The 26205-nt window shown below is 39.5% G+C and overlaps 1 protein-coding gene across 12 annotated transcripts in view; it reads left to right on the top strand.

The window, feature by feature from the left end:
- LOC120747519 (transcription factor 4-like) overlaps positions 1-25727 on the top strand; it is a 241178-nt gene extending 215451 nt beyond the window's left edge. For 7 of the 12 annotated variants that reach the window (XM_040053458.1, XM_040053457.1, XM_040053455.1 and 4 more), the window contains 5 exons: positions 9035-9173; positions 12976-13141; positions 15960-16189; positions 17044-17191; positions 19659-25727. In XM_040053458.1, the coding sequence (XP_039909392.1) occupies positions 9035-9173; positions 12976-13141; positions 15960-16189; positions 17044-17191; positions 19659-19707 (732 nt within the window). In that variant the 3' untranslated portion in view covers positions 19708-25727. Of the gene's footprint in view, positions 1-9034; positions 9174-12975; positions 13142-15959; positions 16190-17043; positions 17226-19658 lie in introns of all 12 variants that reach the window. The other 5 variants (XM_040053456.1, XM_040053464.1, XM_040053459.1 and 2 more) reach the window with 4 other exon arrangements.
- Positions 25728-26205: the final 478 nt, after the last annotated feature.

Raw genomic sequence — 26205 nt, 5'->3', positions numbered from 1 at the left:
CTCTTTCTCTCTTGCTGCACACACACACACACACACACACACACACACATACACATACTCACAGCTGTATGTAGTTTGGCAGTGTTAGGCAGAGACGCCTGCAAGCTGAGGTCATAACTCTGGGAAAACAGGTGGTAGACTGATGTGAGAGGGGGAGACATATACAGTACATAAGCATCAGTGCATCATGCACACAAATTAAAATATGTAAAGACAGAAGTTAGCTCATGGGTTCCAACATTTTCCCTTCTGTCATTTAGGCATGCTGTTATTCAAGTGACTTAAATGATCTTGGACCATCACTGGGCTGATATCAAAGTAGCTTGATCCCATCATTGCATGCTGCCAACAAAGCAGACGAGCAGCAAAGTGATGTGACATTTAACTAAATGTGATCTGATTTAAAACAAATTGGAGAGGAAGAAAAGACTGTGCTCCCCAGACTCTCACTGAAGGTTTTAGAGTTTGTTTTCTGTTCTGCAGTCTGCCTGCCGGTGATGTGTTTAAGTCACGCTCATTATTTTACTGCATCCTGGCTCAGTTTGGAGGGTGTCTCTAAAAAGAGGGGAAAGGTTAAGAGAGAAAAGCCTCTCTTCCTCTCTCCATTAAGCAGGGTTACAGTAAAGTGAAATGGATCATAATCTGCATCAGTGCTGTGAAACACATTTATGTCTTTTAATAATCTGCAACACTAAATTCATTCATATAAGCTGATAGAAATCTACTGCCCCCATTTACCTCCTTACAATAGTAGTTACAATCTCCATGTTAAGGCACACCGTGGTTTTTTTTAGACAATGGTATGCTTCCAACAAATCCCTGTGGCCTAAAATTTTTCATGGAAAACCTTCCCAGAAGAGTCGAGGCTGGAGCAGATTAATGTGCCTGGTTTTTAATGGCATTTTCAGTTATAATATAGAGTAGAATTGTAATGTGCAAGTGGCCCCATACTGCTGGCCATGATGCCTCAAAATAGGTGTAAAAATGGAAGTGATGTGCTGACTGCACAGCAAAAAACTGAAATGAAAAGAAAAAATGTTTAAATGCTTTAAATATGGTTACCATTTATTTCAAAAGAACATAGGTAGTTTCCTTCCAGCTTATATGGTTGTAAAGTTGGGTTAAAACACTTTGCCTTTGCGCTCTGTTCAACAGCTCTGCAGTGTATTATGAATATTTATGAGAGAATGAGGTTATGATCATTGGGTATTTGTGTTCAGCCTCTTGTTCATGAAGATAATTAGATAAATAAACTGTAACAACCTGGATAATTACTTGATACAACATAGTTTTGAAGCAGAAGCAATGGAACATGCATAAATCTCATCCATGTTTATATGAAAATCCAAATGGGACAACAATTTAATTTTTTATTGTTTAATAAATACTCATATTACAAATAAGTAATAGGAACATAGCAAGTATGCTTAATATTGAAAAATAGTACATGTATAAAATAAATGAACTTCATCAGCTTTAATATTCAAATCTATATTTATATACATAAATTAAGGAAAAAGAAAAAAATATTTTAAAAAAAAAGATATTTTAAACAGTATGGACATCTTTGCAAAAAGTAGCTGCTGTCCTAGATTCAGATCTGAAAATCTTACATACATGTAGCTAAATACACTGAATCTATTAAAGAAGCAGTGCATATCAAGAGTGCATATAACGTAAAGAAAGTTACATTTAAAAAGTTAAAGGGTGAAAGCTGCGAAGCTGCACTTTTAGATTTAAACACAGTAACTGTTAAATATTTACACAAATTTTTCTTTGTAATTTATCTGTTGGTATCTTAAAGGTAAAGTACTTAAGACTACAAGTAAAAAGTTGGGTTATTTTTTAAACAGAAATAACAGATCATCCTGATGGAATTTGCTCCAAAAGAGGAAAAAATAACAAGAACAACATTTTTCCACATGACATAATTCCATTTCTGTCCACCTATTTTCCTCTGTTTCATGTCTTATATTTAAACGGCATTTTAAGTGACAAGGAGTCTGTCGTCCTTCACTCCATTAATTAAATGGAAATTGGGGAAAAAATGCATACATGTCACATCACTGGAAAATGTCACTGTAGTTTCCCCTGTGGAAGTCCAATGTCAATAGCAGTCTTGTGTGTGTGTGTGTGTGTGTGTGTGTGTGTGTGTGTGTGTGTGTGTGTGTGTGCGCGCTGATGTTGCAGGTGCTTTCTGTCAAACGTTCAGTGTGCACAGAGGAAAGGCTGTGTTCAATGTTCCAGTATGTGTAGCAGTGTGTGCGCTTGTTCAAGTTTATTTACAGTTTCATTAGCAAATGTGTATCACAGCTACAGAAAAGTGTTGCATTGTAACCGAGTGGTTTACTTTTGGGTCTCACAGTGATTTAGCATGTCTTTAAAAACACGTCACAGAGGTGTGAGGGTTTTTCTTTTTTCTTATATTTACTGGAAGATGTTTCCTCGTTTTCTGTTTTTTTTTTTTTTTTCACTTTTATCATAAAGAAGCAACAAATGAAGAGATTTCCTTTTAATGTTTTTTAACTTTAGGTTAACCAAGTAGTTCAGTCACTAAAATCTAACAAAACACGACTGTAACAAAAATAGGACAAGAGGACGCAGTTACCAACATGCTAAGGTTGGGACACCACACTGGACACCCTGCTTTATGTTATCTCCTCTCCTGCTCTGTGCTCTGAATTTTATCTTGCAGAGTTGGTTTTCTTTTTGCTTTTCAACAATAATTGAAAACGACAAATGGAAATTGCAGGAATCCAACTAATGCAGGGTGAAATATTACAATTTACAGAGATGCAAAGTTTATTTTCCTTCTCTCGGATTTGTGACCGCAGCAGCAGGGGCAGACTTCTCCCTCCTGTTTACGACTGCATGAGAAATGTGTGTCATCCCGTGACCCAGAAATTCTCTTCTCCTTCATCTTCCTGCGCAATCATTGGATTCGCACACTCATTTTAAAAGAGTGCACTGATCCCACTGATCAGTAGCATTGCAGATGACAGGTACTCAGCACCTTTGCCTTTATGTTTGTCTCTGACTCTCAGTTTGCTTGGTTCATTGCAAGAACATTTATACAGTACATAAAATAATGGAATTAATGTTGTTGGAACAGGGATAAAATCTGATAAGATTATTTTAGGATGACATTAAAACAAATTTTTCCAATATCCTTATATTGTTACTAATGTAGAATTTTTACACTGTAATTCTTTGCCTAAAGGTTTGCCGAACAAACCCTTTTAGCCCTTATTAGGTGTGATGGAAATGTGTTGCATATCAATGATTGTCAAATAGTTAAACGAAAACAAACGTACACATGCCTGTCAGACTGAGACATTATCCATCAGCTTATTGTTTGACTTTTTTTTTTTTTTTATAAATCTGGGAACTTTTTAAACTTAACATTCACCAGCCTGGGTATGACAAAGTCTGCTACTGTATTTCCTTCAGCAGTACCGTCTGAATGCCTAACCACAAAGCCTCACGCAGTGTCAACCAGCAGTAGTTCCTTAGTATCTACCAAAAGCTCTTAGGTAGGTATTCGGGAGTCTGGGTTTCTGTTAAAATATATGAAACAGGATGTTGACTGATCTATCCACCCCGGCCTCCTCCTGCACAAGCGTTGTGGCTTTAGCAGCTGCAGTGGTTGATTAGCTTGTACACAGCGAGAGAAGCAGAGACTTATGGAGGCACTGTTTACTTTTTTAGTTCATATAAAAGTTTGGGGATCACTGGGATAAAGGATGAGAGACTGGCCGTTGATCCACTTGTGCCCTCTGGTCACTAGGGAAAAATGTGTATTCCCCAGTTGGTTACCGAATGGTTCCTGCTGTTGCTGGGAAAAATCTCCTTCAAAGAGTGAGATCCACCAGAAACTTTTTTGTGATTGCTTTGGTTGCTAACACATTGCCACAGTCACCTGTAGTTGTCTAGAGACATTTGGAGGTTTTTCAGTGTAGCTGCAGCACTGTAAACCTCTTTTTGATTAATTTTACTTAGCTGCTACCAGCAACTGTTTGCCAGCTGGTTAAGGACCACATTTTTCCCTAGTGACGTGTGGTTGACAGAATGTTGCCGACCAGTTTCTAGGCCTGTGTCACTGGGCCCTGAGGGGAAGTTGGTTATTTAAATCAGCGGTCCCCAACCTTGTTTGCGCCACGGACCGGTTTATGCTCAACAATATTTTCATGGACCGGCCTTTAAGGTGTCTTGGATAAATACAACAAAATAAAACTAGTACCAGTACTGAAAAAAAGAAAATTTATTCATAACACACGTGAAAAGACCCAGGAAAACCGAGTAAACGATAAAAACGATAACAAAATAACGCTGAAAACCGATAAAAACCCTGAAAACCATACATTTCACACCTGAGCCTCAACTCTCGCGGCCCGGTACCAAACGACTCACAGACCGGTACCGGTCCGAGGCCCGGGGGTTGGGGACCGCTGATTTAAATCATATTCATTACATTTATAATGACTTCTCTTCTTCAAGGCAGCCATTCTTTATTAGTTATAGTCCATCAGAATTAAACCTACAGAGGTATATTTTTCTATTTTTATGTTTAATCAAAGTTGCATTATCATGTGAAAACTGGAAAATTAATTTTGTCTGTTACGAAGTTGTTGTGACATGTTAATGAATTTGTGACTGTTTTTAAAAGTCTCCCTGCTGCATTCAGGGACATTCTGACATCTCCGTTTGTTGAAAAGCTGATATTATATTTAAACCTGAAGAATGGTGCCTAAGTGGGTGTGGCTGCACCTTGTGGTATCTATCGGGTTTACACCAGCAGCAGATCAGTTTATGTGTAATTTATTTATATTTTTCTCCTCCATCTGTCTCCTCATCTTCTCTCCTCGTTGAACTAAATTAAGGAAGAGACAGGGAAGGCTTGTTGAAATATAAAAGCCCTCCATTAAAAATGTACGAAACCCTCTCCATTTCTCTCTCTCTGCTGCCATTTTACATTTGGGAATCCAGGCGGTGATGAAAGGCAGAGAACGGAAAAGAAAAGACAGAAAGAAAGACGAGAGGCAAACAATAAATAAGGGAGCAAGCAGACGTATGGACGGATAGGTGGAGGGCGCTCAGTTTGAAACACACACACATGCGCGCACAGAAACACACACCCATGCTGACAAGCCTGTCGACATTTTGTGATATTTGCACGGAGCGAGAGGGGAGTTTGGCATGTGGTGGGCAAGACCTCGCTGTCAGCCAGCTGGATTAACAGGCAGACAGAGGGATTTGGTTTTCAAAACAACCTTATTTACACTATGGTTATCCTAGGATACATAAAAACTGAACTAGTGAAGCACAGCATATAAGACATTTAAAATATATGTCAAAACATACCTTCACCGTTAAGATTTGATCTAGTTAAAAGCTGATTTTCTGAAACTGACAGCAATGTGTAACACCACCTCTAGACCTCATCGTCTTTAAAAGTATTAGAAGCTGAAGGAAAAAGTGTGATGTCATTGGGTACTTATTTAAAAGGGAAAAACAATAAAAATACATTTGTTTTGTACTTTCATCTGCACAATCCATATACACTGTTTCCCCAACTGTAGCCTTCAAACATGCACTAAAATAAATAATTTTTCTAGATAATCCCCAGCAGATATTAACTGGTCTTTCCCCAGTAAGAAGCCTATGTGACGTCAGATTGTGCTGATACGTGAAAATCAAAGTTAATTGTCTGGTAAATTTTTCTCTAGCAAGTCGGGATCATATGTCCTTCTTCCTGCACCTCAGGCACCTTCCTCACCTAAACCACATGGAGCACGTCCAGGAGTGCAACGACGTTTAAAGCAGTCCCTGCCATGTGCTGCATGTGGAAAATGTCCTGACTTGTCCTCAAATTGTCACAGAGTAAATTTGTGAAAACAGCTTCTGTTGGACTTAAGTAAATGTTTGCACTAGCGTGCATGTCCAAATTTCATAGGGCAATAAACTCCAGATTGCACCGATGTATCCGCCAGTGTTTGAGTGATTTCTAAAGCTCTGTATGCATGTATATGTGAATGGATGAGTAGAAAAGCAACACATAACATGATGTCTATTTACCAATGCAGCATCCGGGATTTCCTAGCTGGATGTGCTTTCTACTTTCCAAGTTGGAATCCTGGTCCTGCTTTTATTTTGAGTGTCATGTGTTTTTTACACTAATACCAACTGAGGCACACGGTGCAGCAACTGATCATAAAGACTTTTAGGAGCGCCGATTTCACGGTGCATATATGTTCTTACAGAAGTTGAAGAATCACATAACCTGCAGTTTAGTGACACAAGAAGGAACCTGCTGGGGCCAGCTGATGCTGAGCTTATCAGCAGCTCAGAGTTTTGTATGGGGGGATTTTACACATCAAAGTCCATTTCCTGGTCTTAGCGAGGAATGCATATGTGAAAAAACGTGTAAATCCCTGAGCAAGCGGCATGATAAATCGCCTAAAGTGACTTCACTTTGAGTCGGTGTCTTTGGAAAAGTTTGAGAAATTTGCTCACCAGACTTCTGCAGCCTGCTCTTCATCTCAGCATGAGACCAGCGAATCAACGCTTCGTTAGCTGCTACTAGCAACACCCCAGAAAAACTCTTATATAATTCATTCAACCTTTATATATGTAGTATGGCCCAGTGATATCAAGTTTACCACCTTTGCATGGGTGCCCTGTGCACAGAGGACTATTAAAACACATGCATTTAGGGAAACATTAAAACTATTAAACTGCAACGAAAGTATACAAATAAAATGGATGAAGGATGAGAACAAGCCAGGTGAGAATGGTTGCTTCATTTAAACCCCTCATTATGGAATCAGGCCAAGTCAATATTAAATTTATAAACCACTACATAAGAAGGTGGCCCTGAACCACTAATACATACATCTAGACTGCAATGACATCAGCCAAATGGATACGTCACTGGTTGCTGATTGGTCAGGGTAACATATCCACTCCCAAAACACCATGCACGAACACTTTGTCAGGCTGGGGGAATGAATAAAATAGCAGCACGGAATAGGCTCATTATAACAGTGTGTCTATGCAAAGTTTGAGCTGCCATTCAGCTTTGATTGGTGTGTAAGGTCTGTACCCGACATTCATATCGGACTGTTTTACAGCATACCCATCATCATAATTCATATTTATCAACTGCCCCGCTGAAATGTTCAAAGTAAAACAAAGCTCAGGGAAGGGAGGGTGAGAAAGAGACCAGAACCACAGGATGCCATGAGAAAGCTGGCATCACACACAAACAAGTCTGCACACACACGCACATGCACACTTTAAAAAAAAAATCCATCTCGTGCCAAAACAGTGAGTCCCTGCTGGAAGCTACTTGGTGCTCTGGGAATTAGAAATCCCACAATTAAACATATGGGCATTAAGATAATTGTCAGTTGTTGTGCTGTCATGTGTGTGTGCATGTACATGTGTGTGTGTGGTAGACAGATGGATAGGATTCAGCAAAGAACACACACACACACACGCACCCATACAGTATTTCCCTGAAACCCACATGAAAAACAAGGAGACACAATTTGGAGCCAAAAAAAGAAGAAACTGTAAATATACATGTCAGACATGGAGATATGAACCTGTACTGAAACACACAATCACACACGAACACACACACTTGTGAAAACAGGGAGTCTGGAAAATTGGAAAAATGGAAAATTAATATTAAAAAAAAAAAAAACACTGATGGGAATGATGCATGTGAGATTGGAAAGATAGGAGCGATGGGGATCTTCAGTGTATTAGAAGGGTGAGGATGCCCTCAACAGGCCAAAGACAGAACTACAACATCTCAGGGAAGAAAGGAAGGAAGAGTTCATTACAATTACAGTGTTTGTTTCATGAAAAGTGAAATGATACCATAAAATTCCTAATATAAACAGACAATAGAAATGAAGTAAGTACTCTAATTAGTAATAAATTAAAGTAATAAAAGTATTTTCCCAAATCTTATCCCATTACCTCGGTGGGTTGTCCATGACCTGGAGGATTTTAAGAGGGTAAATGAAATTCATACATTTGCTTCATATAAATATCCATACTAAAGGATTTTTAAAACTCTTGTTAGAAACTGATAAAAACTCAGCTTAAAATAAAGAAATTAGTGTGTGGACTAGTGCTTACTGACTTTCAAGTGATATGTGGTAATGTTTAGTATTTTTCTTATGGTCAGAAAGTCATGCAAAATAACCAAAGCCATCAGCGAACTGATCTGATTAAAAGGATATTGCCTGTGTAACAAAACCACAGAAATCCATTGTTGTCCAAAAACTATTGAAAACACATCAGTGTTGCAGATGTTGCACTTGGTGACATGTTCCTTATTATAATGAACACACACATGGACTCAACATAAGCCATCCTGCTGCCAAATTCAACAGGGTGTGCTAATCCGCCTTCAGAAGTAGTCCCCAGTAAAAATGCTATATAACCTTGTATGATTAACCTGTTTAAAAACTACAGAGTGGTTTTTTGTTGTCCGTGGGGCTCTTTTCTCCTTTCTCTGTCTCCTCACCCCTCAACTGGTTGAGGTAGATGGCTGATCCTGGTTCAGTAGGAGGTCTCATCATGTTAAGAGACTTCTTCCTTTCCACTGTTGCCAAGTGCTTGCTCATAGGAAAGACTGTCTCTCTTTAATATTATAGTCGTTACCTTTCAATGTGAAGTGGCTGAAGGCAAGTGTTTTTTAAAGTGGCAGTGTATAACTTAAATTTAATTAATTAAAGTGACAGATATATATATCGTTGTTTTTAATCACGGTCAAACTCCTTTAAATTCAGAAGGCTCATGAGATCAAAACCCTGCTGGTAAAGAAAACCTCCACAGAAATGACAAAAGTTAAGACATTCTACAAAAGAACCTGGAGAACATCAGAGTAGACCAATGCTCAGATTACATCTGGACTTAGAAACTGGAAGATGCTTTGTTTTGCAGTCCTGACTGTAGACAGAATCAGAGCAGCTGTTTGTTGAAACTCTCCCTCACGCCTTTCCTCTCTGTTCTCCAGGTGGGCTCTCACAGAGAAGACGGCAGCAGCGTGGGCGGTTTGCGTGGAGGACATTCGATGGGGGGTCAGGTGCCGGTGCCTCAGCTGCCGGTTCAGTCAGCCACCTCGCCGGACCTCAGCCAGCCTGACCCGTACCGTGGTGAGACCCTGCACACTCATAGATAAATTACAAAAACACTGCATCTGCCAGTGTCCCCAGATGAATGTTCCCTGGCTCACACTGAAGCATAAACCTATTTCTCAACATCAAGTGTTTATATGGAAAAAAAAATTGCTTCGATTCAAACGTACGCAGAAGAAAGAAAGAAAGTACTGGTATTCTCGGCTGTGTCTTTCTTTTTACCAGATGTTTCATTTCATAAATAAGAACAATGTCCAGATAAAGAAACAAAGATGCAGCAGTGATGGACAAACAGTACCAACATCTGCCACTGCTTCGTGTAGGCAGAGGAATCTCACATCAAGGGTTTGTTCATGTGCAAGCACAAGAAAGGAGTGTTTCTGGGCCTGTATGATGATAATAAAAAAGTAAGCAAAGACAATGGACAAACATGATTTAAAACAATACAACGATCCAAGAAAGAGTAAAGGCAGCATCTCTCAAGTAGATCATAATTAGTAGGAAGGAGGAGGAGAAGAAATTGTCCAAAAAAAAAGAAGTAAACAAACAGAAGAGAAAAAATAGGAGGTCTGGAAGTTAATCCCAACACAGGACAACCTAAAAAAGTGCAACCAGAAAACTTACAGAAAAAGAAACTGGAGATAAAATGGAGGAAGAGAAAACTGGGAAAACTTTACCTGGGTCAGGTTCAGAATTTCATCGCCCGAGCAGGCTAAACAAATACACTGTGTGTGTGATATGAATATGCAGGAGGGAAATGTGTATATGAGTGCGCTGTGTAGCAAATTAGCCCTGTGCTCAATTTTAAAGGCTGAAAATGACTCTGCTGGCAGCAAAGTTCAGCCAGCGCCGACCACAGCCAAGTGTGTAATGAGGTGAGAGGGAGAAAACACACATACACACACTCTGGCAGAAGAAGAAGAAGCTATTACTCCTTACTTCTGCATCCGTTCATAACTCATACACACACACAGGGCTGAGGGTGTGTGGAGGCTGTAAATAAAGGCTATTAAAATGGATTTGGCAGCAAGCGCACAATTATAGTGGCAGACCTGTGGCTTCCTCCTCTGTCTTCTTCTCAACTTCAAAACAATTATTAACTTTAATAGTTATGTTATATACAATATTGATGGTATATTGCGCACATACTTATGCAATATTTATGGTATTAGCTCAACAAACTGGGTAATGTTATTTCAGTGTATAACATGTGCTGATACGTGGATTTCTATATTATTAATATAATTTTAACAGTCAGTTCTCCCAAATTAAACACGGCTTTTAAACAAACATAATCCATTTGGTGCAGAGTCATCCACAGTCTGGTCCACTCAACCAAAAGGACACATTTGGAAAATAAGAATTTATGTCAGTCTTTGCAGTTGTGATTCAGAGTTTTAAACATCACGCATCACAGCCATTATTTATTTAAGCCATGAGGTTGCACCTATAGGCCTGCAAAATGCGAACAGAACAGTGTAGCCTGGTTCTCTGAAGCTTACATGCAACAGCCTGTGTTCATAATGTTTCACATTCACATTTGCTGTATAGTTTTACAGCCAAATACAGTTTCTGTTGTCAATAAACACGAGTATGAAACATTTACTAAAGCATAGCCCATAAAAACTACATATTAACAGTTACAACTTAAGTGCAGAGAAACTTCAAACATGAGCTGCTTCCCTTTTTCCAGAGAATATTCTAAACTAGAACAGTTTTCTAGCTGGATTTTACCAAAACAAAGACCAAAGAAAGTAATAAATGAAGAATTAATAATAACCAATGATTCAAAAACAGTGATATGAATTGGAGTAGAAGTGGAGAGCGGCACCTTATTGAGAGCTTATGGTGCAGGGCTGGCAACTGTGTTCTATAGAAAGTAGCTTTGATTTGTCCAAAACATTGCTAGATTTGTTGATAAGTACTTAAAAAAAAACCACAGTATCAGAAATAATAACTGCAAAAATTAAAATAGATAATAGTAGGAGAACACAAAAGAAGTATATACTGGGGTTTGCTACTAAATACTAGGAAATAGCTGTAAGTATATAACAACTTTGGCAAAAAAAACAAACTCTGTTAATGTAGCAGCACATTGTTCAGAATAAGAGCCTGCTGGACAAAGGACACTTTGAGGACCTTTAGTCAGTTTCAGATTTCGTTTGTGCGGTGCATTGTGCTGTAGCACTTTGTTAACACCACACAGCTTTCCAGTGTTAACACACGTCAGACTTAACCTCTGCTCACAGCTTTTGAGAACGCCGAGCGGTAAAGGAAGCTAGAACACGAGGGAAGGATGTGAGTAAGGCAAAAGAAACAGCCCTGAGAAGAAGCCTTAATTAACATGGAGGTGCGTCCTCGAATTTCGCGTTTGTCTCCGCCGGCGTCACTTTGTGACTGCGTGTTATCAATCAGCCATTCAGAAGCACAAAGTCACTTTTCACAGTTTAACGTCTATTTCGCTGCAGCTATTTATGCACAAACACACAGTCGATTGTATGTAAAGAGACACACACACACAAACACACCAACCAAACACGGGCCGTCACTCAAAGCTGCTCACAAAATGCCTCCAGTCAGGCAGACGGGGATTCAAAATGGCCGACAGTTGGCTGGCGTGTGTGTGTGTGTGTGTGTACAGGGTGAGGGGAACACAGTGCTCGAGTGTTTTGTGTTGACTGAGATGCTGGCAGCGTCCCAGTGACGGATCCATACAGACGTCAAATAAAGACTGCACTGTTCAGCTGAGGAGAGAGACAGTCAGAGGGTAGAGAGGCTGTACGACTGCACCATGACTCTCCAGTGGCGCCATCTTGGAGGTTGACTAGAGAATTAATAGGGTTCAACCAGGACTGATGCTGCATTCATGTCGGAAGCCCGTGAAGACGAGGAACACCATCTGAAATGCTAACCTAAATGAGCTGTTTTTAACCCAACAAGTGAAACCAAATGTAGACACAAAGTGTCAGTTTCGTTTTTTTTTAATCAACATATCAGACATTATATCAGGTTCATCAAACTGTTACATATAGTGTGCACTTTCTCATATCTCCACCTCTACTATAATACCCATCCAGCTCTTGTTACAGTGCTCTGCAAAATATCATGTAAATGCTGTATAATGGTTACACGGCATGTAACCATTACACTTCAAATTTACAGCCGATGCTTCTATTTAAAATTAAACATTTTATCACAAAAGCAGCAGATATCAGAACAGTTTTGTACTTTGTACACACGTTTAACGTGATAGTTTTAATCTCCACATGAATGTCAATACTTTTTAAAACTGAAAACAAACCATGAATGTCAAAATCTGATAAAAGTATTGACTTTAAACAGGACTGTAAGTACATTTCATTTCATAGGTCCCTGTGTTTTCTTGCTTGTAATAGAAACAGCTCGTTTTCAGCAAATATTAGTCCCGTGCTGCGGTGGCACTTTGTGTTTATGTTAACGTTAAACATGTTAAGAGGACGGCTGGTTATTAAAACAAGCCTTACACTTACTTACACTTAAAAAAGGTGGAAGAATCAACGTCTGTGGGTTTAGATTATTATCCTAAAATGAGCTGTAAATAAATAAATGAATAAAATCTTGTCAAGCAAAGAAATGCAATTCCATGCAAGAGATTACCCCTAAAATTATGATTTCATATAACAAAGTTCACTATTCCCGTCACAAACTGGCACATTCTGGCTCTTTCTGGCAACCAATCATTTATTTATTCTGCCAGCTGTATACCTGTGTACCGGGCTCATATGCGTTTACCTGTTTGCACCATTTAACCCCTCCCAACTTCTCATTTCTTCTCCTGCAGCTCTGTCCGGAGGCCTTCAGGGCCAGAGCACCTCCTCCGTCAGCTCGGAGATCAAGTCTGAGGACGAAGGAGACGAGAACCTCCTGCAGGACTCGAAGCCCCTGGACACCAAGAAAGAGGACCCCGACAGCAAGGAGCTCAAATCTATTGAGAGGTCAAGATCTAGGTAACCCCGCCAACCTCTTAGGCGTTCGCTTCCATCAAAACCCTCAGCTGGGCTGGGACACGCATTTTCCCAAAACACCTCAGAGCTCGCAGACCTCCCTGGTTCCTGTGTCATTGATAAAGAGCAAGACAAAAATAGAGCATGCTGAAATTATAAACCACAATGTGACCAATATGGGATAAAGCAAAAGTAATAAAATGCTCAAATAGCAGGTTTCAAGGTGGAAAAAACTAGCTAGAATAATCAATGTGAAGAATTCTTATTTGTGTTTTATTATATCTTTTTACCTTAAATAATTGACTTCCCCTAAATATTTACTTAATTTAAAGTATTTTTGTCACTTTTTGGAAAAGGACCACAGAGAAGGACTTAAAGCTTTGAGTGTTTTGGGAACCAGCCTCTGGACTTTGATGAAGTGACCAAGTGTGTTGAGAAGCAGCTAAATATTTCAGTAAACAACGAGACTTTGAGTCCGTGTTCACCTGGCATCTCCCTTTTTAACTGAGCGGCTGGTCAAGTTACGGCGCTGTTGAGGGAGGAGCAGAGGTTCCTGGTGGACATGCAGCTCCTGTTTGATCCCGTCAGTCTCTCCATGGTCTTGAGCCTGGTTTTAACTGTTTCTCACACACCAGAGTAGAGCCAGCAGTCAATATTCTCAAAGAAGTGTTGTCTCGCTGTGTCAGGGTCGGGAAATCAACTGCAATGAAAACACTTATGGATATTCTTGCTGTTGGCGAGAAAGCTTAATGTTTTAAAGGTGTGAAACCTACTCATTATGAATGTAAACACTTAAGCAAGCAAAATATGAAGCGATAGAAAGTGTTGTTGTTTTTTCCCGTCCTGGATACAGTGGAGCAGCCTTCAGCCCTCCAAAGATAAACAAGATGTTTATTGTGGTTTCTTTTCACCTGGAGGACAACTCAATCGGAAACATTTGGATCCTAAACCCAGAAATTTGTACATGATGGTGGCGGTCATGTTGATAATTATGAGGTTGATGATACTGAAGGTTTTTGAAGATGAAGATGAGGAACATAATACTTGTTTTTTTTTAAACTGATGCTTTTTTACAGGGTTTGGGAACATATTGTCATGTGATCCAGCAGGAAAGCACACATTTGTATAACTTCTAACTCAAACTACCATAAAAATAGAATTTCTACCAGCAGGGTTGTGCAGTCCGATTATTCGGTGCATCTTTGCAGAGGAATTGCACGGATTGCCTACTTAAAAAAAACGATATATATATATCTGATTGTCTTTCTCGACATAAACTAAGCACTCTTTCTTATTATCTTCTTATAAACTCGCTCACTCTCATGTTGTCAGCAGAATGCAGCATGGCACATGATTAGCAGCAGTGAGTGACCCAGTGTCCTGAAAGGGTTCAAAGTGACTGAAAGTAGAAGGCAGAGATTTGTGAAAACGCCCTTTAGCCCTAAGTTGAAGTGACCAGCTTTGTATCCAGGCAACCATATGCACAACAAATCACATGATCACAAGAGTTAAAAAAAATCTGTGGTAAAAGAACGCTTAAACAATCACGAGGATGCTAAGAGACTTGTCAGTCTCATAACCACTGCAGAGATCAAGTGGAATAAGGCAGTTTGTTTTACTGTTAACCACCAAATAAACTAGCTTAGCTAGTGACAGCCAGTTAGAAAATATCCAGGCCTGGAATATTCCAGGCTTTGATAATATATACATTGTATGTTATGTATCTAGTTATTCTGGATTGATTCTAGATACATAAAACATCTTGAAGACTAAAAGAGCCTTCATTGTCACTCTGTTGAAGAGATGCTGTATATTTCAACTTTGAACAAACAGTGTTACAATACTGTAGTATACAGTGTGTGCTTTAAAACAGCGGATCCCAACCCCCGGGCCTCGGACCGGTACCGGTCCGTGAGTCATTTGGTACCGGGCCGCGAGAGTTGAGGCTCAGGTGTGAAATGTATGGTTTTCAGGGTTTTTATCGGTTTTCAGCGTTATTTTGTTATCGTTTTTATCGTTTACTCGGTTTTCCTTGGTCTTTTCACGTGTGTTATGAATAAATTTTCTTTTTTTCGGTACCGGTACTAGTTTTATTTTGTTGTATTTATCCGCGACACCTTAAAGGCCGGTCCATGAAAATATTGTCGGGCATAAACCGGTCCGTGGCGCACAAAAGGTTGGGGACCGCTGCTTTAAAACACAAATACCTTCTGATGAGTTACCAAAAGTGATATGGAAGTAGCATGACCAGATGATCCCAGTGCTGAGTGGGAGAGTTAATCAAGTTAGTGCTGCTGTGCAAATAGCAGTCTGTGTGCATGCTGCTGAAGAAAGTCTCTCCCACCAGCACTGCATCAGATTGATTTCTATTATTACTGTGATGGAGTGAGCCACTATTATTAGCTTTTTATGTTTTTACCTAGTGGATTTAAGAGGGCAAGCAAAGTAAACAGAGTTCCATGTCAGCAATTTTTTTTCTGTTTTTTCCATGTTAGTCTTCTTTATTTCAAGAATTATCTTCAAACTGCTTCTTGATGTGACCCCACATCAAGTAGAGAATATGTGACAAAGTAAATAAAAAACAGAGTAGCCCTTGAAACTGCCAGAATGCAGCCCAGCATGGTGTCTGTTCCCAAACCCTGCTGTTGTTGTAACCTTGCTTCTGCAAACCTGCAGCACTGTAGGTTTGTATTAAAACGAGACAGGTATGCAAACACCACCTTCATCTTCAAATCCTCCTTCTCGCTCTCCTCTTCTCCCACCTTCATCCCCTGCTTCTTCTTCCATTTCTCGTCCTTGTCTTCATCGTTGGTCTCTGTAGCAACAATGACGATGAGGACTTGACTCCAGAGCAGAAGATGGAGAGAGAGAGGGAGCGAAGGATGGCCAACAACGCACGGGAGCGTCTTCGTGTCCGCGACATCAACGAGGCGTTCAAGGAGCTGGGCAGGATGGTCCAGCTGCACCTGAAGAGCGACAAACCTCAGACAAAGTTGCTGATCCTGCACCAGGCCGTGGCTGTCATCCTCAGTCTGGAACAACAAGTCCGAGGTTGGTTTCAAGTGAAGCACTGCATTACAGCACGTACATTTGCCTTGTATGTATTTTAGGAAATAGAGTGGTAATAAAATATGGACATAACTTCCAGATCTGAAAAGTGAAGCCAATGAGGAAGTCATTTAAACCTGTGTTAAAGTGTATTAGAAAACCTGCCTTCAGCTCGCTTGCTCTGTGATCTCAGTAATGACTTTCCTGATGAGTTTATGGTCTCATTGACTGTAATTTAATTTGTATAAAGCAGATAAGAAGTTTTCATTTATTCCTGTCACACAACCTGAAAATAAACAAATAAAACTGTCAGTGACCTTGAACCCTCTTCTTAAAAGATATAACTGCTTTCATATATATGTCTTATTCACAACAAATAGCATGAAAAACTACTAACTAACTAGAGGCCTTTTTGGAAAGAAACAGAACTGAAAACATGCTTGAAAATGTCTGTGTCTGAGAGAACTGTGTTACTTCTTGGTTTAAAAAAAAGGAAAAAGAAATATGTTTTAAGCAGTTTACCATGATTGAATTAGGCTTCAACCATATCCCAGTTACAAATATAAGGTTTCTAAAAAAATCCCTGAGATATCCAGATGTTTCCGTCAGATAAAAGCACGATTTGATTCTGACTTTAAACCTGCAGGTTTAGGTGATAACACATATAAATGTAGTGTCCCAGGGTCTCCAGGAGAGGGCAGTAGTAGCACCTGTTGATTGTGTTCTTCTAGACCATAGTTTTGGGTTCTTGCCATCAGTCTGTGGGGATCGATGAATCCAGCTGAAGGAGAAACCTCACTGAGTAACGGACATAAGAGAAAACACCTGAAAACCATTCTCTGTCTCCTTCTGTCCAGAGCGAAACCTGAACCCAAAGGCGGCCTGTCTGAAGCGCCGCGAGGAGGAGAAGGTCACCGTGACATCAGACGGGACTCCCCTCTCACTGGCCGCAGCGCACCACTCCGCCGCCGCCATGGGTGATGGGCCGAACCCCATGGGACAAATGTAAAACGCAGCAACATCTCCTCCCCCCTGAATGGTCAGAAGATTTCACTTATAAACTAATCTGCTGTTGTACCTTTAACTCAAACCAGAGAATCAGTCATTCAAAAAAACAGTGCAAAAATATAATTGAAAGAATCTCATCACAAATCACAAGCAGAAAAAACATGCATGCAGTGACGATAATTTAAGCTCAGTAGTGTGAAGTCAATTTTTGTGTTTTGGCTTTTAGTTAATAAATTGGAAGTTTCTGTTTTTAGGGCTGTCTCCACGCATGGCAAGTTATAATTTGTTCATCACATGCCTGCCATTCCTCCATGTGCTGTCTGTGTACTTTTTAACTATTTCAAGCATTACAATACAACATGAGAAATCTCTTTGTCCTCACACCACAACTAGAAATATAACATTAGTTTTAATGGGATCGATACAGTGAACTGGTCAACAATAAGATCACCATTTAAAATCTGCTGGTTTCCCAGAATAAAAGCTGTAAAATCTAATATGTCCACACTGAATCATCGATTTAATCACTCGATTTTATGAGCTTGAATTTAAAAACAAAACTGAACTGCACTCACATATTTTTTATATTTTGGTTTTTATATTATTAATTTTCAGATGGCAAAAAGCAGAATTGTTGTTTAAAAGGTTACAACTTACACAGACAGCATGTGAATCAAATCTCCCATTATTTGACTGAATTTGAAGATCAGAGCATATTTAGGCTGACTAAAAACAGAAGCCAAGCACATGAGAGAGTTTCTGTCTGGTCTGGGTACACATTAACAACAGATTGGCAGTAAGTGCGATTTTTAATGTGTGATTGTGTGTTTGTCACTGTTTTTGAATTGGACTTGTGTCGTACAGTCACATTGCTTTTATGTTTGCATGTTTTAATGTGTAAGTGAGCTTCTTTACTGAAGTTCTGTAGCCTTGAAGTAGTAAAGGTGTTTGATGAGGAGGAGGCGTCACCTAAGACAAAACCACAGTTTCTCTGCAAAGAATTTGCAGTGAAGGAAATAAAATAACACCTTCACTGAATTATTTATACACTTCACCTTCTTAGCACAATCATGACTCTGGTAACTTTAAGTGGGATGAACCAGATGCACCAAAACATTTATGTGTATTATTGTCAGTGTATAGTATCTATCGTTGAATATAGTGGGCTAAGAATACTTGCATGAATATATTAAACTCTGACTTCCTCCTTGTTTTACATTTCTGATCATTAGCTATGAGTTGAGCTCCTTTGGCCTCTGTTTATTCCCAGTAAACTTTCCAATAAACTATGTAAAGAAAATGTATAATAACGTATTTATGAACTGGAAACTTGTTTCTATTAATTAAACTCTGACATCCAGAAGTCAGTGTATGAATTCTATAAAAATTCCCCTCTTTGAGTGACATCTGTAAGTTTTCAAACATTTGTTGCTGCTCGGCAATAACTAAGAGCCTTGGACATTGGATTTGCTATTGTCATTCAGATTCAGATAGGCTCAGGGAAAAATGCACAAAAGCTATCTGGCAAAAAGCTTTTCCCACAGAATCAAATACTGCTGTTCTCTCCAATATTGCTACCACTGCAAGATTATGCACATTGTTTCCATTAGCACCTGTGCCTTGAAGCGGCAGTTGCCTTTAAAAGAGTGATCTGAGAGGTCTGCAGTAGGAGGTTTGATAGGAGGTGGATAAATTTCTCAGTCAGGAGGATAAAGTTCACATTTTATGCACATTCATTTCCGTTTGAACTGCTTTTTACTTTCGCTTACTTCTTAGTAGACGCCAAAATTACCTGGTTAGGTTAATAAAAATTCAACTTTGAGAGCATTAACCCTTCTCACTGAAAGACTGCACTTTGCCATTGGGCTTAATGCCACATGGCTATCTTTTATTGTCTTTTAATGAAGGTTGCCGGTTTGAGCCCTGGCTCGGACAGTCTCGGTCGTTGTGTCCTTGGGCAAGACACTTCACACGTTGCCTACTGGTGGTGGTCAGAGGGCCCGGTGACGCCAGTGTCCGGCAGCCTTGCCTCTGTCAGAAGTGCCCCAGGGCAGCTGTGGCTACAATGTAGCTTGGCATCACCAGTGTGTGAATGGGTGGATGACTGAATGTAGTGTAAAGCGCTTTGGGGTCCTTAGGGACTAAGTAAAGCGCTATACAAATACAAGTCATTTACCATTTAATAACACACAGTATGTGTTGGAAGTCATCCCAGTCTCACTAGTACCATCAGTTTGTTGAATCACGGTACTTGCACCTGATTCATAGCTTTAAGGTTGCAGCAGCTTTGACAAAACTGCAGTATTTGACATCCTGGGAATAAAAATTTCTAGGTGGTTCAGAATGAATCATATTAGTCATAATCATCAAAATATGTACTTTTACTAAAAGTAGTATTCTCTGGTCTTTCCTCTGATATCAGTATCGGCTTATTTGTCTGTTTTTTCCTTCATTGTCTCTCCAGGTCCAAGGTGCCAGAGTTCATCAAGATGATGAGTGACCACTTCCTCTGAAGGCATTTCCATGACAACCTGGCAATCGATCAAAACTGTTGTTGCTTCAGCCTGACCAATCAGTTTCTCTGGAACCCTAACCTGACCAATCAGATCAGCCTTTTTCTCTCCTCTCGTCTGTCGTCTCTGACCCTCCTCTTTGTCATCGTCTCCTTATCCTATCAAGAACACAAACTGCAGAGTCACGTTAGTTGCTTTCGTCACTTTGCATCTCCAGATGAAGTGAACTGGATGCTTCTTTGCGGAGACTTTAAAAAATGGCCGCTGTGACATGGCTGCTATGAAGCGGCAGCTTTTGACACAAAGTGACAGCAATGGACAAGTCTTTGGAATCACACCATCGAAGAAACTTCTTCTTGTGCTACATGTTTTATCAGCATTCCCAGTTTTAAAGAACAAAAGGGTTCTATATAAATATATATAGTATATATATATAATTATATATATATATATATGAGAAAAGGAAAAAATAATAAAAAATTTATACTGCACGCGGGCAGTGAGGAGGGAAGGGGTTGGGGAGGGATGTTCAGAATGACACAAAACATATCACAAAGTGTTTAAAGAGATTTTTTGTAACAAAAGCAACATTGCGCAGCTGTTGTTGAATGCAGCTCCAGCGCATCTCTGACTGAATGGCAATCTAACGCCACACTGTGGATGAAGCTGTGCCTGATCTCCTCTTGGATGCAAACCAGTCAGATAGATACACACGGAGAAACAAAGGAAACAAAACTAAGAAATGAACACAGGCTGCATACTCAGACACAAACAGTAAGCAAATTTCCAACTATAAATCAAAATGAAGAAAACATTAGGGCACCAAATGTGTTGCAATCATGCAGCTTTTCAGAGGTGCTTGAATTGCTGACTGATTTGAATGAAAACTTTTGCCAATGCTTGACTATCAGAGGCATCTAGAAAGAAGCAGGGCCAACAAGAAGTTACGACTTCTTCCCTTTCTAATGCATTCCCTTACAAAGTGCAAACATTTGCATTGTCAGTGTAAAAGAACCTGAACATTAGTGCTCCTTGCTGGTGCACACATTGAGTTTTTGGAGACTGCAAACTCGTGTAAAGTTATTGTGTGAACACAAATCCAAAAGCCAGGATATTTATACCCAAATGACCCGTGTGTATCTACTGGGAGGAAGAGAGTTCTTAAGGGAATCAATCACTGAATCAGTCAATCAGCGAGTGACTCCAGAGGGACTGGGGAATATTGACGAATTACAATGGATAGACAGAAAAGAAAAATGATGCAGAAATAGGAAAACTGTACTGTTAAATGTGGCAGGAAGGAAAGGCTTTCATGGCATCCTCGTTTTAGATTGTTGTTGTGGGTTCAATTTACAGAAAGAGCTGTAGAGCAAACATTCTGAATCAGTCTTTTGTCAGCTATCCAATGACAAAGTTTGAGAGTGGAATCCAGACTGTTACTGAAATCTAAGGATTGCTGAACAGATGGTTGAGGGGACGGACAGATGACAGGAAAGATTTTTCAATTGACGAAGTGGTTTAGAGCTGGCCTGATCACTGGAGTGAATTCTATTCCATGATTAGCACATTTCCTGAAGGCCTGAACTCTGAGAGTTGGTATGAAGGGGATTAAAAGCTAGAGGGAGAGAAAAGGAAAAGCAGAGAATCCACTGGTTTCAATGACTAATGACGCTGCAGGGGAAGTAAGGGAACAGTCATCAGGGCAAGGGGTGTATAATTCTTTTCAAGGGTGCAAGCAGCAGTTGTGAAACCATTCCCGTGTTTGAGTCATTTGATTCCCTCATTTCCTGATTGATCTTAGCCCTAAATATCTAATCCAGCCTCCAAATTCAGAGAGCTTGAGTAGGGGGACTTTCCAATTGACACTTGCTGGCTGGGAACAACTCTGTGGCCTTGTGTGCATTTTGGCCTTTCGTCCATAGGCAAAAGTAGTTTTCACAACTTACCTTTTCCTATAAGGATAAAGACGTTAAGAAACTATTTGCAGTGCTGATGTGGCGGATAGGGAAAGCAGAGGTTTTGTGGCTTGTGACGTTAGTGCTTCCAATTGGCTTTTAGGGGAAGCCTGTTGGTTTGGCATGCATTTGACAGTGCTTCAGTTGTGGATGCTATCTTTTAAACAGTGTGGATGGGGTTGGGGGAGGGAGGAGGGGATGACAATGAAAAATTGAGCTGTTTTGCCAGACTTGGTGTTACATTGATGACTGCCAGCATTTTGAGTAGCTTTTAGATTAGATCAGGAGGCCTGTTTGAAACAATGACCACCCAGATTCCCTGACTGGACCGGGGAAAACTGCACACCGAAGTAGCAGTTTTAGCACCTGGTCATGTTCCAACATAACAACTCTGTCACAGCACAGTTGGTGCTTCTGCACCAGAGAAACAAATATGAGCAGACTCTGGCTTAGATCTGCAACTACCAGAATGAAGAAGGTTTCAGGTTTTACCGGTTTTGTCTTTAGCATTAGCTACAATTAGCTGCACTTAACAGCTTTGAACCTGTTTGAAAGTCCAACCAATAATATGTTACTTTACTCTGTACTCAAAGTGTGTTCAGTTCTATGCCATGTTTCTTGATTTGATAGTAGTAGATGATAAAAGGAACAGGAACAGGAAAAATCATGATGTCGAAGGTTATGACCACCTAAGTGAGAATTGGAATTAGTAGATAAATCAAGGCTACTGAGAATATCTGCAAGAATTGTGGCGTAAGTCTGGAAGTCCCCCTTCACACCAGTTTGAACCACGGTTTGAACCCCTCTAAGTCCAGGCCTATGTTTAATCCCCAGTCCCAGTGCTCTGCTGACCCTAGCCTTATGAGCCCTGAACTAGAGTCTATAGCCCCTCTTCCCAGCCTCTTGCCCCACTTAAGCGGTCCCACAGATGCAATTTGAACATTCACACTTCTACCAATGTGCCTTTTTAGAGTTCATATCATTCGAGTTGCCAGAGGAGGACATTTACCTGGTCTTTTAATAGGATGCAAGCTTAGGGAAACCTGTTCTTAGTCGTTAGGTTCTATGCAGTCAGGTTTTTTACCAGACCTGGGAATTTAAAAAAAGCTAAAAAGGAAAAAAAAAAGTATTTTTTGGATAAAAAAAAAAAAACCTAAACTGTATTTAATGTACTGTACGCTTATATGTAAGTAGACAGCGTGTTCTGGCTTCAAGCCAATGGGACAGATGCTTGATTTAGCAAGACTACCCCCCATCCGAGTCCTCCCCATCCCCCAAAGTCCTCTATAACTCCAGCCCCACTTTCCTGTTCCGAGCCCCAACCCTGTTTCCACGGTGAACAACGCGTCTCTTCTTGTATTATAGCTTATCAGCTTTTTATCAATATTTGATCGGCTTGTCCATGAGCCAATGTAGTCTTCAGTACAAAGTGTGTGGTTGTATGTTGTTAAACTAATTTTCTTTTTTGTTCCCCCTCCCTCTCTCTTTCTCTCTCTTGCTCTCTTTTATAAGAAGAATCTTTTCTCTTATTACTTTTTTTTGTCTGTTCTGGTTTACATGTCTATTACAGAAAATGTAAAAAACAACAAAAAAAAAAAGACAAACACAAAAAAACACAATTCGCTATCTGGCAGCATTGTTAACTGTCGGTGGTCATTTTGACGTGGTTAAAATTCTACCCAATCAACAGGAAGGCACGGAAACTGGAAAAGAATCTATTTGAATAAATCAATCTATATATAAATGTACAAAAAATATATACAATATATAACGAGGGTGCCGTTTTCTGTTATTTTTTTAATTTTCCGTTGCAAAGGGAGTGTTTGCTTGGCAAGGAGTTCTTTTCTCAAAGACTGAACTGGCGGAAGTTGGCGAGGCCCCTCAGTGTTATAAATTTTCAACTGACTTCGTTGTATTCTCCGTTGTTGCCACCCTCTGACTAGTACGGCACCCTGCGCAGGACAAAATGGGACCGGAGTTCCATCAGCTCCATTCACTGCTATCTATCCAAGGCAACAACAACACACAGACATTTGTAAATTGTATGCAACAAAATGGCAAACTTTACCATTATTTTGAAATTGTGTATGTAAAAGTTATATTTTTACATGTAGACTGTTGTTATTTTGTGTTTTAGAAATATGTTGTATTGGTTTTTTTCTTTTGTTAAAAGATGAAAAAGTAAAATTCAGTGTGTGTTGAAAAAATGTGTCACATTGAAAATGTAGTGAGGTCAAAAGTTCAGAAATCAGTTTTTTTTTTTTATTATTTTTCAATATTATGTTTCTATCTGTGGGGGGCATTTTTGAGGGTTAGAGGGAGGAATCAGAAATCATGAAAGGGATATGACATTAATTCTCCATGCCTCATGACATTACATTTTTAATTGTATTTTTTCGCAGAGATGTGTGTAAATAGCCATCAGCCATCATTTTCTGTGGGGTGAAGATTTGCCAGTGAGACACGACGATCATGATGATGAACTTGTTTTGACTTTTCAGTGCGGTCGTATTCGTCCGGTTACAGTAGCCAGGTGCCAAGTTTTTGTTTCAATCAGTGGTGCTCTGTACTGTTTGTGGTTTTGGTTGGCAACATCTGAAGTGTAACTCAAACTGTCGTCTCCGCTTGCACCAAGCATCACTTGTATTAGAGCCAATGTTAGTCATTTATTTTGCGCGATTTAAGGAATTTTTTAAAAATTTCTTAAAAAATAAAAATTCAAATTTTTGCAATAACAAAAGAATTGAAAATCTGAAACAAGCGATGATGAAATCTTGACTGAGGTACCCAAAAAGTGTTTACAAATGCACTGATTTTGTCGCCAGGTTGCGAGTCAGCTCTGACTGCTGTGCATTTATTTTCCTTATGATGGCATATAAATGTGGATGGAAAAAAAAGATCCTCAACACCTGATTCAAGATTAACGGGAACATTTTGTTTAGAGATTGGAGCTTTGCTAAAGCTCCGGTTACACGGGGCTAAAGACTGGCTGGCAATTCCCTGGCAACCACAGATCACTAAGAAAAAATGTGTATTCCCCAACCAGTTGAGAGTGGTTGCTCAAGAGTTCTTGCATTTGCTAGGGAAAACTGGTTGCAAAGAGCTTTATGGTGTTGCACTGAAAACCTTGTAATTGCGTTGGTTGCTAGCAGATTACAGTGGTAGTTGTAGTTTACATGATCCACGATGTGGACTCACCAGCTACTTGCCCAATGGTAGTAAAACTGTGGAAAGTGCAATGCAAACAACAGCTATGTGAATTTCTAGTAAAAGTTGAGCATTTTGGAAAAATAATGTTGGCTGCAGAGGTTAAGCATAACTTTTGCAAGTTTCACTATGATTTGTCCACATCATCCATGCAAATTGCAGACAACCATGACAATCTATTCAAGTCAGTTGAATTTTATTTATATTGCACCAAATCACAACAACAGTTGAGTCAAGGCACTGTAGCGACTGAAGCAATCATAAGGAGTTTTTTTTGTACAGCGCCCTCTTTGCAATCAATTGTAATTAACAGCTGTCAGCAACCACTTTGCTTATCGACCAGAGGTTGCCAGGTTGCCAACCGGACTTTGAGGCCAGTGTGACTGAGGCCTAATATAAAGAAGCAGGTCATCAGCAAATAATCGTATCAGCTATTTCCCCAAAAAGAACTCAGATGATGTGCAAGGCAGTTTCAGTCATTTGTTTCTAGTGTTTGCCATTGAAATTGAGCTTTTTGTCAGCAGGAAAAGCTACTCAGAATTGGACCTATAGGTTAAACACAAGGATTGAATCTTTCAGTGCAAGTGCTACATGTATTTTTTAAGTAATGTTATTTTTGCGATGCTTCATTTCATATTTTCTCTTTGTTGTATAATCAAGTCATCTCCAGAATTACAGTACCTTCATTTTTTGTTACCCCTGGTGTTCTTATTAGCCAAAATGTTAACATTTTTGTTTCTTTTTCCTCCTTGTTGTACATACACACCTCATTTCTCTTTTTCAGTGACTGTGCCATGAGCTTTGTAATCTGTTACTCTGTACCAGTTTTACTGCAATAATGAGTTGAATTCAAAATGGCCACTCCTGTCCTTTGTTTTTCCAGGAAACATTTTTCTATTTTCTCACAACTCTAAGGCTAAGCGAGCATTTGGGTATGAGCACTTGCCAAGATCAGTAGCACAATAACTTTGGTATATTTATATCATAGAAAAAAGAAGTTTCAAAAGAATTTAAAAAAATATACTCAACATTTTTCCAGACAACTTCCTGCATAACTTATCATAAATGAAAATAGCAAATGAACAATCAGTTTTTCCACTGCCAGAAAGAGTACATTTATAATTCCTCACAATATTTATGATAATTTCTTTATGCTGTCTTATCAGTTTCATATACATAAATCAGTGTAGTTGTCTCACTAAACCCACACTAGTATTTTAGCTGGTTGTGTTGTGCTGATTAAGGCACAAAAATGTTATTTCACATTTCAATAGGGCCTATATGAAGAAAAAGAGCGCACAGCCAAGAGATTTTCTAATTTCTGAGACAATCTGAA

This window comes from Simochromis diagramma, unplaced genomic scaffold (assembly GCF_900408965.1).
Source record: "Simochromis diagramma unplaced genomic scaffold, fSimDia1.1 OVJJ01000596.1, whole genome shotgun sequence".
NCBI lineage: Eukaryota > Metazoa > Chordata > Actinopteri > Cichliformes > Cichlidae > Simochromis > Simochromis diagramma.
Note: the sequence above shows the minus strand (reverse complement) of the source record. Positions and strands in the feature narration are given on the sequence as shown.